Source organism: Oncorhynchus gorbuscha, linkage group LG20 (genome assembly GCF_021184085.1).
Source record: "Oncorhynchus gorbuscha isolate QuinsamMale2020 ecotype Even-year linkage group LG20, OgorEven_v1.0, whole genome shotgun sequence".
Taxonomy (NCBI): Eukaryota; Metazoa; Chordata; class Actinopteri; order Salmoniformes; family Salmonidae; genus Oncorhynchus; species Oncorhynchus gorbuscha.
The window spans coordinates 6,302,612-6,322,519 of NC_060192.1; the positions used below are offsets into that span (position 1 = coordinate 6,302,612).

General features: G+C 45.0%; 1 protein-coding gene across 1 annotated transcript; it reads left to right on the plus strand.

Moving 5' to 3' along the window:
- Positions 1-642: 642 nt before the first annotated feature.
- Positions 643-5,031, plus strand: march5l (membrane-associated ring finger (C3HC4) 5, like). The gene is made up of 7 exons (XM_046316933.1): positions 643-787; positions 1,387-1,473; positions 1,632-1,834; positions 2,111-2,241; positions 2,447-2,621; positions 3,948-4,114; positions 4,223-5,031. The coding sequence occupies exons 2-7, from the start codon at positions 1,445-1,447 to the stop codon at positions 4,397-4,399; spliced, it is 882 nt and encodes a 293-aa protein (XP_046172889.1). The 5' UTR covers positions 643-787; positions 1,387-1,444; the 3' UTR covers positions 4,400-5,031.
- Positions 5,032-19,908: the final 14,877 nt, after the last annotated feature.

Sequence of the window (19,908 nt, forward strand, 5' to 3'; positions counted from 1 at the left end):
AAGATATGGATTGGTGTTTTATTTCACACTGGAAGCAAACAAAGAGTAAGCTAAAGTAGTTTATTTGTTCCTTTGTAAATAAGATATCGTTCTGAATTAGTCGATCAGCGGAGAGTTAAATTGATTGTACAAAAGTGTAGACTGGACCCTGGTTTGATGAACACAAACAATAGTTTGTCCTTTACAGTGCTATGTTTGTACCATATAGTGTTCAGGATATGAAAAAACAACTGGATTTCAGCTGATTGGACTCTTGAAGGGCCGGAAAACAAGCAGTGACGCTCTCCTGGGTGTAACTCTGTGGATTTGGAAACTAGAAGTGCTCCTAAGTAGAATGGAACCTCCATTTACTACAAGACAACCTACAGGAAATTGTGTATGGTTCTCTAAATGATAGGAGTGCACTGTGCATGCACCAAAAATATTGTTCACCATTTAGGCTCAATATTTATAAAATAAATATAAGTCATAGAAGTACTTGAAAGTATTCTTTGTATGATAGCTAGTATAATATATATATATATATATATATATATATATATATATATATATATTCTGCACAATTTCGCTCTAATTATTAATTCAGCTATGAACTATACAGGACCTAACTCTTATTCTGAAGGATTCCAAAAATCCGTAACCCGGAAGTACTTTATTATTCTTGTCTGCTTTATGGTGGTGGCATAAAGCAGTTAACGAAGATTATGTAGCGATCAAAACTGTTCATTCTCTAGTTTAAAACTGACTGTGAGGTACTTCGGGGTATTTATATAGAGGCATTATTGAGGTAAGAAACCACTGTCATTGTTCAACAACAACTAGAAGTTATGAATTCTTCCATAGCTACTAAACTATTTTTCTAGTCTATTTACGGTAACGTTATACACTTGGCGCAATCTCGGCCTTAACAAAAATCACAAAGCGATTAAAACGTTTTAATGGCAAATTGTATGTCATTTTATGATCTAACTAAAACACAGAAACCCAGCTAGCGTTATCTCAGGTTAGCTTGCAGTTGTTCACTGACTGGGGCATTTATTTACCTTTATTTAACTAGGCAAGTCAGTTATTCTTATTTTCAATGACGGCCTAGGGGGTTAACTGCCTGTTCAGGGGCAGGACAACAGATGTGTACCTTGTCAGCTCGGGGGTTTGAACTTGCAACCTTCCGGATACTAGTCCAACGTTCTGACCACTAGGCTACCCTGCCGCCCCATATCAGTTTGGCATGGCCGAGACAGCTAAATTAGTTCTAAGTTTGGCAAAAACAAAAGTGAGTTAGTTGAATGTAGAAGAAGCAAGCTAATGCAAACAGTTGGTAAATGTTGTCTGTAATTTAACCAGATGCAGTATGAAGAGAAAGTGAAAATGACTGTTTGTGTGTAGGTCCTTCCTGGCTGGCCCATGCTGAGACAGGGACCTAGAGGAACTGAACGGACTCAACATGGCCTGTGTAGAGGAGCCCCCTGAGAAGTGTGTGTGTGTTCTTTGTCTGTGTGTGTGTTCTTTGTCTGTGTGTGTGTCCTTTGTCTCTCTGTGTGTGTCCTTTGTCTGTGTGTGTGTGTCCTTTGTCTGTGTGTGTGTCCTTTGTCTGTGTGTATTCACCTGTGTCTCCCACTGTGTATGTCCAGGCACTGCTGGGTGTGTTTTGCGACAGAGAGAGAGGACCGCGTGGCAGAGTGGGTGAGCCCCTGCAGGTGTAAGGGCTGTACCAAGTGGATCCACCAGGCCTGCCTGCAGCGCTGGCTCGATGAGAAGCAGAAAGGAAACAGTGGAGGAGCTGTCAGCTGCCCTCAGTGTGGCACAGAGTACAGCATCGTCTTCCCCAAGATGGGTAACTGACACACACAGAGTATAGTCTTTCCCGATATGGGCAACTTGCAACACACACACACACACACACACACACACACACACACACACACACACACACACACACACACACACACACACACACACACACACACACACACACACACACACACACACACACACACACACACACACACACACACACACACACACACACGGCAGTTCTACTCTAGTGTCTTCTGTCCAGGTGTGTGTATTTTACTGACTGTGTATCTGTCGGTCTGTCCCCCCCCTCCAGGGCCATTGGTGTACTTCCTCCAGCAGGTGGACAGGGCTCTGTCGCGGGCCAGTCCGTTCGCTGCTGCTGGGGTGGTGGTGGGGACAGTCTATTGGTCAGCTGTCACCTATGGAGCTGTGACTGTCATGCAGGTACAAGACCCTCTACTCCTGACCCCTGAACCTCAAACCATTATACCCTTGCCCTAGACCCCATAACCTTTGACCATAACTAACACTAACTTACTACCTCGTTCAGTGAATCCATTGCGAACGCCAAATGCAACACAGAACATGAGATTCACAATTCGCTCCCTCCTTACCTCCCTCCCTCTCCCTCCTCCCCCTATTTCTCCAGGTGGTGGGCCATAAGAAGGGCTTGGATGTGATGGAGAGAGCAGATCCTCTGTTCCTCCTGATGGGTCTACCTACCATCCCTGTGATGCTGGTCCTGGGCAAGATGATACGCTGGGAGGACTACATCCTGAGGCTGTGGCAGAGACACTCCTCTAAACTACAGCTGCTAGTTCCAGGTACACACACACAGTGCAGTCGGGAACGTATTCAGACCCCTTGACTTTTTCCACATTTTGTTACGTTTACATCCTTATTCTAAAATGGATCAAATGTTTTTTACCTCATCAATCTACCCACAATACCTCATAATGACAAAAGCAAAAAACAGATTTTTAGAAATGGTTGCAAATATATAAAAATATTCAGACCCTTTACTCATAACTTTGTTGAAGCATCTTTGGCAGCGATTACAGCGTCTTCTTGGGTATGACTCTACAAGATTGGCACACCTGTGTTTGGGTAGTTTCTCCCATTCTTCTCTGCAGATCCTCTCAAGCTCTGTCAGGTTGGATGGGGAGCGTCGCTGCACAGCTATTTTCAGGTCTCTCCAGAGATGTTCGATCGGGTTATAGTACGGGCTCTGGATGGTCCACTAAAGAACTTGTCCCGAAGCCACTCCTGCGTTGTCTTGGCTGTGTGCTTAGGGTCGTTGTCCTGTTGGAAGGTGAACCTTCGTCCCAGTCTGAGGTCCTGAGCGTTCTGGAGCAGGTTTTCATCAAGGATCTCGCTTTATTTTGCTCTTTTCATCTTTCCCTCGATCCTGACTAGTCTCCCAGTCCCTGCCGCTGAAAAACATCCCCACAGCATGATGTTGATGCTGCTACCGCCACCATGCTTTACCATTGAGATGGTGCCAGGTTTCCTCCAGACGTGACACTTGGCATTCAGGCCAAAGAGTTCAATCTTGGTTTCATCACAATAGTGACTCTTTAGGTGCCTTTTGGCAAACTCCAAGAGTGCTGTCAGGTGTGCCTTTTACTGAGGAGTGGCTTCCGTCTGGCCACTCTACCATAAAGGTGTCATTTACGGAGTGCTGCAGAGATGGTTGTCCTTCTGGAAGGTTCTCCCATCTCCGCAGAGGAACTTTGGAGCCCTGTTCGAGTGACCATCGTGTTCTTGGTCACCTCCCTGCCCAAGGCCCTTTTCCCCAGATTGCTTAGTTTGGCCGGGCGGCCAGCTCTAGGAAGAGTCTTGGTTGTTCCAGACTTCTTCCATTTAAGAATGATGGAGGCCACTGTGTTCTTGGGGACCTTCAATGCTACAGAAACCTGTTTTTGCTTGGGCATTATGGGGTATTGTGTGCAGATTGATGAGGGGGAAGAAAAACATTTGATCAATTTTAGAATAAGGCTGTAATCTAACAAAATGTGGAACAATTCAAGGTTTCTGAAAATTTTCCAAAGGCGCTGTGGTACATTACTGCAAATGAAATTCACTTGATACATTTTTTTTTTAAACTCTCATTTTTGTCTCTCTCCTCCCCTGACACCCATCCCACACAGGTATAGGGCGTCCGTTGCCCCGTGTGCCAGCTGATGGGAGTAATGGAGGGGACCACCTGTCAGTGTCTCGTACTTTGTGTGGAGCTCTCATCTTCCCCTCCGTGGCCAACCTGGTGGGACGGCTGATCTTCAGCAGGGTACCTTCATCTTTGCAACGCACCGTTCTGGTGAGTGTGTGTGCGTGTGTGTGTGTGTGTGTGTGTGGTGTACAGAATGTTTGGGGTGGCAGGTGTTTTATGCTTCTCTTTTTCTCTCTCTCTCCCTCTGTGTTGTAGGGTGGTATAGCGTTTGTGGTGATGAAGGGAGTGTTGAAGGTGTATTTCAAACAGCAGCAGTACCTCACCCAGGCCAACCGCCACATCCTCAACTACCCAGAGAGAGAGAGGGACATGGATGGAGAGGGGCGGAGTGAGGGAGGAGAGGACGACACAGAGGATAGTGGAAACGAGTGAACACTCCCCCCTCCCCCTAACCCTAGAGGGCGAAGGAGGGACGGAGAGGTAGAGCGGAGATATAATTAGTTGGAGCAGAAACGATTGACAGCCTCCCAGAATCCTCTCTGTTCCCTGACCTCCCACAAAGAGAAACCTGCAATCAAGCACAATGTAGTTTTATTTTACTCAGACAATGGGTGTGTTTAAGAGGTGTGTTACGTTCCCAAACAGATAACTTGTAAAATAGAAATGCAGTTGTGACTTTTTTCCTTTGAAAGTGTTTTCTCCCATTGGTGTCTCCTGAACTCAACCATGCTCTGGTATTTCACTGTAAGATATCCACCCAAGTGTGTGTGTGTGTGTGTGTGTGTGTGTGTGTGTGTGTGTGTGTGTGTGTGTGTGTGTGTGTGTGTGCGTGCGTGCGTGCGTGCGTGCGTGCGTGCGTGCGTGCGTGCGTGCGTGCGTGCGTCTACACCTGGGGTGTCGAATCCGGCCCGTGGGTGGTTTGAGTATATATATAAGAACAATTTTTTACCCCCCCCCGGGGTAAAAGGAGTTCGACACCCCTGGTCTACGTTGAAGATCCCTTGCTATTTTATTTGCTTGTAAGAATGAATGAGCTAATAAAGTGATTTGATTGTTAAATACTACATTCTCTGTCATTATTGACGTGGGATGACTACTTTCCCTTACCTGCCCCTGGCTGATGAGGTTATTATTGACGTGGGATGACTTCTACTTTCCCTTACCTGTCCCTGGCTGATGAGGTTATTATTGACGTGGGATGACTTCTACTTTCCCTTACCTGTCCCTGGCTGATGAGGTTATTATGGACGTGGGATGACTTCTACTTTCCCTTACCTGTCCCTGGCTGATGAGGTTATTATTGACGTGGGATGACTTCTACTTTCCCTTACCTGCCCCTGGCTGATGAGGTTATTATTGACGTGGGATGACTTCTACTTTCCCTTACCTGCCCCTGGCTGATGAGGTTTATTATGGACGTGGGATGACTTCTACTTTCCCTTACCTGCCCCTGGCTGATGAGGCACTACGTTTGATAGTAGGGGTGGTGTAGAACTTTAAGTGAGGAAAGAAGTGGAACAAATGATGACCAATGCCATCTCGGTAAGTCCATCTGAGTTACTGCCTTCATTGCAATTGGACAACATTTACTCATTGATCGCTGATTGGCTGACATTATTGCAACACCTAGTGAAGGAACATTTTATGTTTGTGCTTTTCTAATAACCAATTTGACTGGGTTCACGCAAGTGACTGATTGATCGTACCTGGGAGGAATCTTCACTATCAGTCTAAGCAATTTGGCAGCACGCCAAGAACAAAGGGATATCTCAGTTTCAAGGTCTCAGCTTGGAAAGAAGAAGCCTCGTGAGGTATTGGTCGGTCACATGCATGAACCAAACGTTAATGATGAATTAATTCTGAATAAGCTAAATCCGAGCCCCACATTTTTACAGGCAGGGACTTGCCTGTTTTGCATGTTATTTTGGCATTAATACGTGTCACATATAGGTTTGCAAACAATGTAAAACAAAATATATATCATACACACATGGTCTCATTTTTGTTTTCTTGAGTAAGGTAGCTCCAAAATGCAGGTGTTTCAGCCCGGCTCAGTTCTTTCTGTGGTGGTGGGGCGAGCCACAGCATTGCGCCATGTTTGGCAGTGTTCTGTCACTCATGGGGACACTACGTCATCGCAAAGTGTATTTCCTTAGTAAGGGTAGACATCCAAAATTTCCGCCCTTTGTATCCTGCCAGAGTTAGAAACTCAGCAAAAAATACCTCCCTTTTTCAGGACTCTGTCTTTCAAAGATAATTCATAAAAATCAAAATCATTTCACAGATCTCCATTGTAAAGAGTTTAAACACTGTTTCCCATGCTTGTTCAATGAACCATAAACAATTAATGAACATGCACCTGTGGAATGGTTGTTGATACACTAACAGCTTACAGACGGTAGGCAATTAAAGGTCACAGTTATGAAAACTTAGGACACTAAAGAGGCCTTTCTACTGACTCTGAAAAACACCAAAAGAAAGATACTCATCTGCGTGAACGTGCTTGAGGCATGCTGTAAGAGGCATGAGGACTCCAGATGTGGCCAGGGCAATACATTGCAATGTCCGTACTGTGAGATGCCTAAGACAGCGCTACAGGGAGACAGGATGGACAGCTGATCGTCCTCGCAGTGGCGGACCACGTGTAACAACACCTGCACAGGATTGGTACATCCGAACATCACACCTGCGGGACAGGCACAGGATGGCAACAACAACTGCCTGAGTTACACCAGGAACGCACAATCCCTCCATCAGTGCTCAGACTGTCCGCAATAGGCTGGGAGAGGCTGGACGGAGGGCTTGTAGGCCTGTTGTAAGGCAGGTCCTCACCAGACATCACCAGCTACAAAGTTGCTTATGGGCACAAACCCACCATCACTGGACCAGACAGGACTACCAAAAAGTGCTCTTCCCTGGTCTGAGAGCAGCGGTTGATGAGCAGAGAATGTGACATGAGTTGGTCTCGGACACACAGGAATGTATCAGATCTAGGATCTACTGTACACACGTTTGTAATGTTGAAAGAAAGGTCCCACATGTATTTAAAATACTTGATGTATTTGTAAAGGTAAATTCAGAATGTATTGTGGCAGAATGGTGTTGTATCCCTCCACTGAAGTGCCAGACACTTGAGAATCTATGCCAAGGTGCATTGGTGCTGTTCTAGCTCGTGATGGTCCAACGCCCTATTAAGACACTATGTTGGTATTTTATTTAACTAGGCAAGTCAGTTATGAACATACGTTTTTGTTGCTGTACTTAGTTACCACTCCTAGACAGTATGTTGGTTTCCCTGGCCTTGTCTGAGAGCAGCGATTGATGAGCAGAGAATGTGAAATTGTCACGCCCCGATCTGTTTCACCTGTCCCTGTGATTGTCTCCGCCCCCTCCAGGTGTTGCTTGTTTTCCCCAGTGTATTTATCCCTGTGTTTCCCGTCTCTCTGTGCCAGTTTGTCTGGACTACTTTCCTGCCTGCCTGCCCGCCCTCGAATCTACCTGCCCTTCGGTACCTATTGGACCTACTAGTTTTGACCTTTTGCCTGTCCACGCCCATTCTCTTGCCTACCCCTTTGGATGAATAAACATTGTAAGACTCCAACCATCTGCCTCCTGTGTCTGCATCTGGGTTTCGCCTTATGCCTTGATAGAAATGAGTACCAGGTTGGTCTCAGACACACAGGAATGTATCAAATGTTTGTAATGTTGAAAAAAAGGCCCCACGTGTATTTAAAATGCTAGATGTATTTTTAAAAGTAGATTCGGCGGTGCACAAAGTAAGCAACCGAGGATGGCCGACTTCCGCTACAACTAAGAATATGAGGCAAGAGGCTAAACTTCTCTGGTAGAGAAATGAACATTGAATTCTCCGACAACAGCTCTGGTGGACATTCCTGCAGTCAGCATGCCAATTGCACGCTCCCTCAAAACTTGAGACATTTGTGGCATTGTGTTGTGTGAAAACTGCACATTTTAAACGGCCTCTTATTGTCCCCGGCACAAGGTGCACCTGTGTAATGGTCATGCTGTTTAATCAGCTTCTTGATATGCAACACCTGTCAGGTGGATGGATTATCTTGGCAAAGGAAAAATGTGCACTAAGAGCGATGTAAACAAGTTTGTGCACAAAATTAGCGAGAAATACGTTTTTGTGCGTATGCAACATTTCTGGGATCTTTTATTTCAGCTCATGAAACAATGGTACCAACATTTTACATGTTGCGTTTATATTTCAGTTCAGTGTAGTTGTGTTATGTCAAAGGCCCCTCCTTAGTGATCCGCAAACAGGAATGTACCACACTGTGAGGGTTTTGGTTTGAAATCTGGCACATCACTAAGGAATTAACATGGTCCACACACACCAACACAGTCGTGAAGAAGGTATGACAATGTCTCTTCCCCCTCAGGAGGCTGAAAAGACTTGGCAAGGGGCCCTCAGATCCTCTAATAGTTCTACAGCTGCACCGTTGAGAGCATCTTGACTGGCTGCATCATTGCTTGCTCTGGCAGTTGCTTGGCATCCGACCGCAAGTCTCTACAGTGAGCAGTGCCTACAGCCCAGTACACCACTGGGGCCGAATCCATGATCTTTATACCAGGCGGTGTCAGAGGAAGGCCCTAAAAATGGTCAACGACTCCAGCCACCCAAGTCATAGACTGTTCTCTCTGCTACCGCACGGCAAGCGGTACCGATGCACCGTCTGAAACCAACAGGACCCTGATCAGCTTCTACCCTCCCAAGCCGTAAAACGACTAAATTGTTAACCAAGTTGCTACCCGGACTATCTGAATTGATCCTCTTTCGACTCATCACATACGTTGCTGTTACTGTTTATCATCTGTCCTGTTTTCTAGTCAATTTACCCCTACCTATATATCTAGCTCAATTACCTCGTACCCCTGCACATCGACTCGGTACTGGTACCCTGTATGTACAGTATAGCCAAATGATCGTTACTCATTGTGTGTTTATTCCTCGTCTTATAATCATTTTTAATTTTTCCGGTCTGCATTGTTGGGAAGTGTCCGTAAGTGTAAGCATTTATTTCACTGTTATCCTACACCTGTTGTTTACAAAGCATGTGACAAATAAGATTGGATTTGAGAAACAGTTTCCTACTACTGGTGATGGCTGTAATTCCCTCTATATCCAGATGAGGGCAGTGGTGTCTCAGTAGTGGTGTCTCAGTACCAGTGGCCAGGCTTGGTATCAAGTGCTAAGCCTAAGCACATGTCAGATGCCTGCCCATATATATATTAAAAACATTATACAGGATTCCTTCAGAAGTTGTTGAAAAGAGTGCAGTGATTTTCCCTGGGTGATTACTGTGGGTTTTCCTTTTGGAATTTTACGGACTTTTTTGTATAATCGATCAATCAAGGTCATTCATTAGCTGTTTTCCAGGTATAAATTCATTGGAAAGAATGAAAGACGATCCATCACATTTTACATCCAACCTTTTAGTCACTTAGCAGTCACTTAACAGTTGGTCCCTTCATCTTAAGATGGCTCGGTGAGACTACTGCACATGACAGGATGTATTTAAGATACTCTTTGAAGAGGTCGGGTTTCAGAAGATAGACAGGGACTCCGCTGTCCTGACTTTAGGAGGAAGCTTGTTCCACCATCGGGGTCCCAGGACAGAGAAGAACTCCACCTCTCTTTAAAAAACTCAATGAGCGTGGTTTAAAAAAAAATCCTTGCAGCCAAAATGATGGTGATAAACAGTCAGCTGTCAATCTCCTTTTCCTTGTTTCTTTAGACAAACCACAGGGCTGATTGGATGGATGTGGCTTTCACTAACAAGCCGTGACTGATGGGGAAGCGTGTGTGCATGCATGCGTGTGTCGAAGAAGGTGGTTAAATGGGGTTGTGGGTAGGGGGCCTTGTTTGGATGTTTGAGGTTGTGGGGGCGGGGGCGGGACCACGGGAGAGGCGGGGGGGATGTGGACAGTGGTCCAATCAGAGTGGGCGATGAGGTACACATCACAGGTAGAATGACTGTTCATGAGTGTTTTCTTCAGCAAGAACTCTCATGTTATTACTGAGCATCAACTCTTACTATTTGTTTTCTCCCTATCTTTCAGTACAAGTGAAAACGGCTCCCACTCGTTTACACAAAGCCAGACATACCAAAACAACTTAATATTTATTTTTGGGTCAGAGACACAAAGTTTCTCTCTCTCTCTCTCTCTCTCTCTCTCTCTCTCTCTCTCTCTCTCTCTCTCTCTCTCTCTCTGTCTCTGTCTCTGTCTCTGTCTGTCTCTGTCTCTCTCTCTCTCTCTCTCCCCTCTGTCTCTGTCTCTGTCTGTCTCTGTCTCTCTCTCTCTCTCTCTCTCTCTCTCTCTCTCTCTCTCTCTCTCTCTCTCTCTCTCTCTCTCTCTGTCTCTGTCTGTCTCTGTCTGTCTCTGTCTGTCTCTGTCTGTCTCTGTCTCTCTCTCTCTCTCTCTCTCTCTCTCTCTCTCTCTCTCTCTCTCTCTCTCTCTCTCTCTGTCTCTGTCTCTCTCTGTCTCTGTCTCTTTCTCTGTCTCTGTCTTTCTCTCTCTCTCTCTCTCTCTCTCTCTCTCTCTCTCTCTCTCTCTCTCTCTCTCTCTCTCTCTCTCTCTCTCTCTCTCTCTCTCTCTCTCTCTCTCTCGGTGGATCATGAATGTGGGCTGTGTAACTGTTCTTTTGGTGAGTTTCAAATTGTCAGATCCAGTGAACTCTAAAATAACGACAGAGTCTTGATACTGGGCTAGATTGTGTGTGTGCGGGCTTGGACGGCGTGTGTGAGTACTTGTGTGTGTGTGCTCACTGCACATGCGTGTGCAAATGGGTGTGTATAATGTGCATGGTAATGCATTGTATTTATAGTGCAGCTTTGCGTATGTTGGAGAAGCTTCAATTCATATGACCTCACAGATGATTCAGCTCTGTGTGTGGCCTTAATTTGCGCGAGTGTTCATATGTGCCCCTCCTCTCCCAACAAAGCAGAACTGAGGGTCAGCAAGGCCATTCACGGAGGGATTGCTGGGTAACCCCTGGTATGCATTGTGGGTAATAGCGTGGTGTGTGTGTGTGTGTGTGTGTGTGTGTGTGTGTGTGTGTGTGTGTGTGTGTGTGTGTGTGTGTGTGTGTGTGTGTGTGTGTGTGTGTGTGTGTGTGTGTGTGTGTGTGAGAGAGAGAGAGAGAGAGAGAGAGAGAGAGAGAGAGAGAGAGAGAGAGAGAGAGAGAGAGAGAGAGAGAGAGAGAGAGAGAGAGAGAGAGAGAGAGAGAGAGAGAGAGAGAGAGAGAGAGAGAGAGAGAGAGAGAGAGAGAAACTTTGTGTCTCTGACCCGAGAGAGGGTGTGCCTGTTGTGGTGTGGGCTAAAGTCCTCAGTGTAAATCCTCTTGAATGATAGGGCAACCGTTTTATTTCCGCCTAAATAGACATACCAAGCATAATTTGTTTTCATGAGATATAAACCATAACAGGTAATGTTGTATAGTTTTAGAAAGGTCTGGAACTCACCTTTCTGGGGGGAAAAAATGGCTATACATTTCTGAGGTGTACTGACTTCTGAGGACACAAAGCACAAATTTGATGAAAATATGAAAAATCATACCATATCTTTTATTCCTATTCAATGAAAGTGGGTCAATAGGGCTTGAAATGACCGGAATGCTTTCTGAATATAGTACCAATCAAATTATAAAGGACTTACTATACGATGTCACCTTTCTTATAACTGTAGAATAACTATGATCATACTTAGTGACAATTTCATGTAACAAAGAATTTTCTCCTAAACGTCCACTGAATGGCGCAGAGACACCAATCGAACGTATGCAGACTCGTGAGAACTTCAGCTTTAAGCACGGCGTGATTTAGTCCGTCTATGACCAAGAGAAAGTGGTCTTGTTTCAATTCTATTAAATTATTTTGCATTTATTCCTGTTGAGAGCTGTAAATCCGGCTGAGAATATCGCTAGACTGTCACCTTTCATATGCCGTCTCTGTCGCTCTGCGGAAGTGCAAATCAATGATTTTGTCTGGATATGCCAGAAATGTCATGTCACACCCTATGTCACGTCCCTCCCTACATAAACGTGACCTAACACTTCAAGTCAGCTCCGTTGAGAGAGTGGTAGTGCAGAGCAGACAGGTGGGTCTTTCTGGGACTATAAGGCCCAGGACCCTACGATGTTCACAGAGCTCAACATGTCAGTCTGAACCGATCCAGAACCGCTCAACGTCCCCCTAGGAGATCTAAGAGGTTTCCATTCCTAAACTCCACAGGCCTCTTCCCCTCCTGGGCTTATGGGAGGACAACACACATACACTTATGGTGCAGGCAGGCATGAGCAATGTCTTGATCTATTTTTGGAAGCAATTATTTCTTATTTCTAAAGCATACTTATTCAACAGGTTGAAGAGCATGAATATAGTCTTGGACCCCAGTCCTTCCTTTTCAGAGAGACTGACAGACCACCAGCTCTGGAACGTGGCGTTTACACGGCCAGGCAGTTTTAATTGGAGAACAGAGAATGTCCCTTCAGTCAGCCCAGAACTCACTTCCTTCCTAAAGACACTCTCCTCTCTCCGCTTAAGCTCAGACATAGCTGTAAAGCTCCAAGAAGACGAACAAGTTCACACTCACTCACACACACGCGTGTAGACACACACATGGACTGACATAAACACACACACACACATCCTCATGCATGCTCACGCAAACACACGCACACATCCGCGTGCACACACTCACATGTACACATATATACACACACATACACACACACACTCACAGGTCAGCGTGCCAGTCTGAACACACACTGGTTGAATTGTTTTCATTATAATTTGTCAACGTGGAACATAAACTGGGTTTGAAAAAAGTCATCAACCAGTATTGTTTTCATCTCATTTCAACCAGCATTGTAAACATTACAATTAGGGTAAAACTTCAACTTAATACATTGAGGTCGAAATGTATCCAAAGGTAAATGTGTTTTGTTAATATCATTAATTTGGCATCCTATTTGTAGGGCTAATGGTAACTACCCTATATATATAAAAGTATGTGGACCACCCTTCAAATTAGTGGAATCGGCAATTTCAGCCACACCCGTTGCTGACAGGTGGATAAAATTGAGCACACAACCATGCAATCTCCATAGACAAACATTGGCGATAGAATGGCCTTACTGAAGAGCTCAGAGACTTTCAATGTGGCACCGTCAGAGGATGCAACCTTTCCAACAAGTCAATTCATCAACTAGTAGAAAGCCTTCCCAGAAGAGTGGAGGCTGTTATTACAGCGAAGGGGGGGAACCAACTCCATGTTAATGCCCATGATTTTGGAATGAGATGTTTGACGAGCACGTATCCACATAGTTTAGGTCAGGCAGTGTACTTCTATTCTTCCAAAGATCCAATCAACCATGGAGGAATGATAATATACCTAGCCACGTGATGGTGTCCTTTGTTGGACAAATCTGAGCCAACCCCCCCCCCCGAATTTACTTTCACATACTGCTTGGAGTCACTTTCAACTGTTCAATGTGATTTAGGTAGTCTACGCAAATGAGCATGGATGCTGATCAATGTGAATGTGTTGCCATGGTAGCTCAGCTGAAACGAGCACGTCTTGTTTCCAACGCGAAACAGGGCACATAGAGGAAAGCATCTAGATGATAGACTCATCCTCACTGAAGTGCATTACCCCTCATATACCAGTAGGGGTCACTGTTAAGGCAGGAATTGTTGGACTTATTGGCTTCACATTTTATTTCAATGTACCTCTTTATTAAGGGTTCATAACATGATGGTGAAACAATAATGTTTATTCAAACATGCCATTTTTACTATCAACACTGGAACGAGGTAAACTGAAATTTGTTTAATCACATCTAAAAATGCAACAGAATTTGAATCACCCAATATGGGGCGGTAGGGTAGCCTAGTGGTTAGAGCGTTGGACTAGTAACCGGAAGGTTGCGAGTTCAAACCCCCAAGCTGGCAAGGTACAAATCTGTCGTTCTGCCCCTGAACAAGCAGTTAACCCACTGTTCCTAGAATGTCATTGAAAATAAGAATTTGTTCTTAACTGACTTGCCTGGTTAAATATATGAAAAATCATTTTTTCAAGTTCATATGTGGAATTCTCAACGCAATTTCAACGTATACATAGATCTGATGATTATGTTGAAACTAGAATGATGTAACAACTTGCTAGTCAGGTTAAGTCAACGTATTTAAGTTGAAGTTTTACCCTAATTGCAGCGTTTACAAACGCTTGTTAATGATCTGAGATGAAAACAGTACTGGTTGATTACTTAAAAAAAAAAAATCAAATGTATTTTCCACGTTGATTCCACGTCACAATACGTTGACACATTACGTTGAAACAACATTGATTCAACCAGTGTGTGCCCTGTGGGCAGTTGGTGACTCAGCAACAGCAACCCTTTTCCCTCCAGCAGCTGGTCCTTAGATGAGCTCATCTAAGGACCAGGTCCTTGGTTGAGCTGGCATACTGTCCCTGGAGACAGACAGAAGAGAGGGAAGGAGAGAGAGAGAAGGCAGAGATGTGGAGAGGATAGCTGATGAAGATAAGATGAGGTGATCGAGTGGGTGTGTGTAATGAGAGGTTAGGGTTTGACTGCTTGAGGGTTGTGTGTTTATTTCACTTCTCGAGCTGTGTGTATGGTTTAGTTAATGTTAGCTGATTCTGTGCCTATTTAAGTGAGAGTGAAGAGGTGGGGACAAGACCAGACGCAGAGAGGCAGGCATGGTCATCACTCATGCCCATCTTGGCTCACCCTGCCTGTGGAGCGAATCTAGGACTACCGGAGGAGGTGGCTAAATGCACCAAGTGTCCTCTCCTTCGACACACAGACGTAGTGACGCGTTTCTACAGACCATGAATGTCTTTAAGAAGGCTCCTTCCAGGATGTTCCCGTTGGTTCGTGGGAATGTTTCATATTTTAAATCCTGTTCTAGGATGTTATGTGCCTCACATAAGAACTGTGGTTTCGAGGGTTTGGGAGTCTCCCCCATCCTCCACCCTCCTCTCTTTGCTCCCCCCCCCCATCCCCCCTTTCTACCTCTGCCCTCCTCTTTCTGTCTCGGCAACCATTTTGGTTCCTCATGTCATGTCACCCTCTGTGTTCCGAGGTCGTCCCGGGCGACGCCCAATAAAACAGCCTCATATAAAGCCACATACAAACACATACACACACACACATACATATACAAACACATTTTTCACTGCTCTTCTGAGGTCAGCCTGACCACACAGGGCTAGGCCAGAAGACAGAAGGCACACACACACACACACACACACACACACACACACACACACACACACACACACACACACACACACACACACACACACACACACACACACACACACACACACACACACACACACACACACACACACACACACACACACACACACACACACACACACACACAGCTTGGCAGGCCTGAAAACAATGTGCATACTAAGCAGTAGTGGTCATGACTTGATGTCCTTGTGTGCTCCTGCGTATGCTTGAGCGTATGTACAGTGTTGGGGTTACAGTGACTTAGACAGGCCTGAGTTCAGTGGCATGGTCAGGGCTGAGAACAAGGGTCTCACAGTATTTACTGTGCTAGAGAGGGAGAGGACTGGTGTGACTTGACAAGGCCGGGTTAGGGTCTGGGGAGAGGATCGGGGCTGGACTGGACTGAGCCTGCTACAGTTGGTGACGTCCTTATGTGCCCTGGTGTGTATGTGTGTGTGTCAGCTGTGGAGGCCGGGTTGGTCTGGGTCCCGGGCCCACCCACTGGGGAGCGAGGTCCACCCAATCAGATTGAGCAAAAACATTATTGGAATACTTTTTTTATGCTCTCTACTTGTCAGTGTTCCAAACGGGACATTATTATTTTTACCTAAGAAAACCATCAGATTGTATTCATAGCAAGCAGTGCACTGGAATGACATTCACTCTCATGGGATGGGTGGCCAAAAATAACTAACTGAAAGCCACATCCCCAATAAGACACAAATACAGTGGAGGTCGGTGCTGTTTAAAATGAGCGAAGGCGATTATTTGTTTTCATGAGCATGGCCTTATTTCTATTATAGCACATTCGATGACTGTCATTCATATTCCATTTACGCAGCATTGATGGGTGTATGCTACTATATGATAGTCAAATGTTCCCCATACCCACATGATGAGGTTGCTACAACCTAGCCTATGAATGAAAGTTTACAACGTAGATGCAAACAGGTTGAGAGAAAAATTTGAGGTGACATACAGTGACACATGGACAGTGACACATTCAATAGCGCCTTGCACAAAAACCACTACAATCATCATGGGTAGTTGTCTTCTGTTGTGTGTCGGCACCAGCCAGAAATGTTTCGGTTGTGATTTCAGTAAATAAATATGGACACATACCACGCTGCACCTTGGTCCTCTAATTCCAACAGCCGTTACACCAGTGTTATGTTGGATAGTTATAGCCAGGTGTTTGAGTAGGCTAAACCAGCTAGCTGAATTTGCTAGCTAAGTAAGTGAAAGTGAGAAAAAAAATGACAAAACATCTCTCTTGCTTCTCCTTGATTTTTGAATAAATATATTTTTCAAAACAGTTTAACTGTTGTCTTTCTATCTCTTTGAGTCAACTACTCTCCAAACTCGTCACCACATTTTATGCACTGCAGTACTAGCTAGCTGTAGCTTATGATTTCAGTAGTAGATTAATTTTATGATCCTTTGATTGGGTGGACAACATATCAGTTCATGCTGCAAGAGCTCTGATAGGTTGGGGACATCCTCCGGAAGTTGTCATAATTGCTGTGTAAATCTATGGAAGGGGGTGAGAACCATGAGCCTCCTAGGTTTTGTCTTGAATTCAATGTACACAGAGGAGGATGGAAGCTAGCTGTCCTCCGGCTACACCATGGTGCTACCCTACAGACTGCTGTATTATTATTTGGTGACGTGAATATATTTACTGTAGTTTTATTATTTTATTATAACTTTTTAAGTGTTTCGCTATTTTTATGAAATTCACTGAAGAGGATGGTCCTCCCCTTCGGAGCCTCCACTGCTCGAATATGACCGCATTGCGGCATATGTCATTGTGCTTCTAAGGCTATATGCAGAACTAGCTCTCAGAATTAGACACTCATCCAAGTTTCTCAAATGTCAAATTTCTTCCAAACATCAAATTTCAACGTGTTTAAGGTTACACTTAGGCATTAACTCTTGATGGTTAAGGTAAGAGATAAGGTTTGGGATAGGCTTAAAAATAACATCTCAAAAACAACTTTCTATTGCTGGATTTAAACATGCAACCTTGGACCAGAGGTACATGCTTACAACCATAGGCTTACAACCATATGCCATCTCCACCCCCAATGACCTAGCAAAACGAAAACCCTACTAGAAGGTAACAGCACTCACTGTTGCCCCGAGTGGCCGGTTTCCACATCGTCTCCCGCCGTCCTCGGACTGGGACAATACTGATTTGTATCGCGGATGGCCTGGCTGTATATGCACCATGCCACTGCCTTCTTCATTTGTTCATTTAGCCAACAAGACAGGTCATGATCCAGCGCCTTTATCGAAGTCAACACACCTATATTTGGGCTTGAGTTAGCTTAAAAAATGCTAAATGTTCTCTCAGCCTCATGGAAAAATGTGTAGAATAGCATGAGATTAGCTATAGACGTCACATTTTTCTCTTTACCACATTGCAAAATGTCTACAATTGCAAGAAGTTAGCTGCCCCCCCCCCCCCACCCAAATTTCCGCAGGCCCACCTACCAACACATTTATGGCTACGCTACGTGTGTGTGTGTGTGTGTGTGTGTGTGTGTGTGTGTGTGTGTGTGTGTGTGTGTGTGTGTGTGTGTGTGTGTGTGTGTGTGTGTGTGTGTGTGTGTGTGTGTGTGTGTGTGTGTGTGTGTGTGTGTGTGTTGGGCAGATCTCTGGTCACCTTTTAAATATAGTAGAGGGGTGGTTGGGGCTCTGCAATAACGAGGTAATCAGAGCTGTTTATTCTCTAATCCAGAGGATAAACACACGGTGTTAGTGTTAGGGTTAGTGTTTCCTTAATGGTATGTGAAGCTGATTGTCTCCGGGGCTAGAGACAGTGCTGGCTGGGGTGGAACTAGAAACAATTGTGCTTAAAAAAATAAACCAATGGTTTAGGACCTCCTGTTCCCCTCCTCATTCTCATCTCTCATTGTCCAGTCCCCCCTCCCACTCCCCCACACACACCCCCCAATACGGCGTCTGCAGCAACCAGCTCCATATGTGCCCCCCGCTCACACATGTGATGTGGTCTGGGCGCCATGCTGCCTGCCTACCCTGCCTATGCCCCACCCTACACAGACACACACACAAACTCACACATGCATACACACTTGCTTCTGCACACACACAGCCACCAGAGGAGAAAAGAAGCTCTCGGTTTATGAGGTGTTTTTAGAAAAGCCATAGTGCGGACCAGGCCCTGTGTGTGTGTGTGTGTGTGTGTGTGTGTGTGTGTGTGTGTGTGTGTGTGTGTGTGTGTGTGTGTGTGTGTGTGTGTGTGTGTGTGTGTGTGTGTGTGTGTGTGTGTGTGTGTGTGTGTGTGTGTGTGTGTGTGTCACACACTCAGGGCGCAGACTCTGTGTCTGCATTAACAGCAGATTAACCAGAACAATGTGAGGGGTTCTGCTTTGTAGTGCAACATGTGTGGCATTTAGCGATGTGATCTAGGTTAGTGATCTGTGACTGTATGGTGTCAATCCATCCAACTGAGATAGCCTATGTATACAAATATAACTGCAGGCTTATTTATTGAATTTAGGGGCCTTTTATTCGTTTGCTTGCATTTTATTAAGCATTTGTAGACAGTGCGTATTCCTTATATAGCACCAAACTAACCTGTCTTCAGTGGAGTTTGCACACTATCGGACAGACTGATAGACAGTCAGATAGATAGAATAGATTGTATGAGGTACCCCATAAATACATGTTATTGGGTTATTTTCCACTTTGGGATCTCTAATGTATGCTAGGAAAGTAGTTCAAATTTGGACATTATTGACAACACTAGGAAGTACAGCTTGTAACACCCTTCACAGTTCATCCATCACACACACACACACACACACACACACACACACACACACACACACACACACACACACACACACACACACACACACACACACACACACACACACACACACACACACACACACACACACACACACACACACACACACACACACACACACACACACACACACACACACACAATGTACTGAATGTAAGGACCGCGTTTACTGTCTGTATCACATCTCTATCCCCCCTTACAGTCCATTCATCACAGCCTAATAGCATTTACTGCTAATTATAAAACAGCCATTCCTACTGTAGCCAGCCAACATACAGTATCCCATCCCAAGGTTTCCTGTAAATGGACGCAGACAAAACATAAAAGTGTGTGTTTCTTTCTCGGCATTGCTTTCTTCTTATTTTAATCAACTGTACAACCTACTTACCAGGCCCAGCTACATCACTGCTTAGCCAGTCAGCCCCCTTCCTCCCACCACTCAAACAGCAGGGTTCTCCCTCCCAACAAGATATGAAGGCAATTTCCCTGTTAGGTCATAGTTAAAAATGCAGTGGACAACAACGATGAGTAATCAATGCCTATGAGAATGTTGCCAAAACACAAACAAACATAGGTTACTGTCTATTTCCAAATTATGCCGTGTTTTGGTCAGTCAAGTCAGTAGAGAACTCTCTTGTTTTATTTGGGACAGACCTACAGGTTTACAGTGTAGGCTAAAATCATTTGGAGATTCCTGCAATTGAGACGGAGGGTGGGGCGACAGAGGCAAGCAGGGAAGGGGGAGGTCTCCTTCAGAATCTCCCAGATCTGTAACCCCCCACCCTCCAAAACACGCGCACACAACGCACA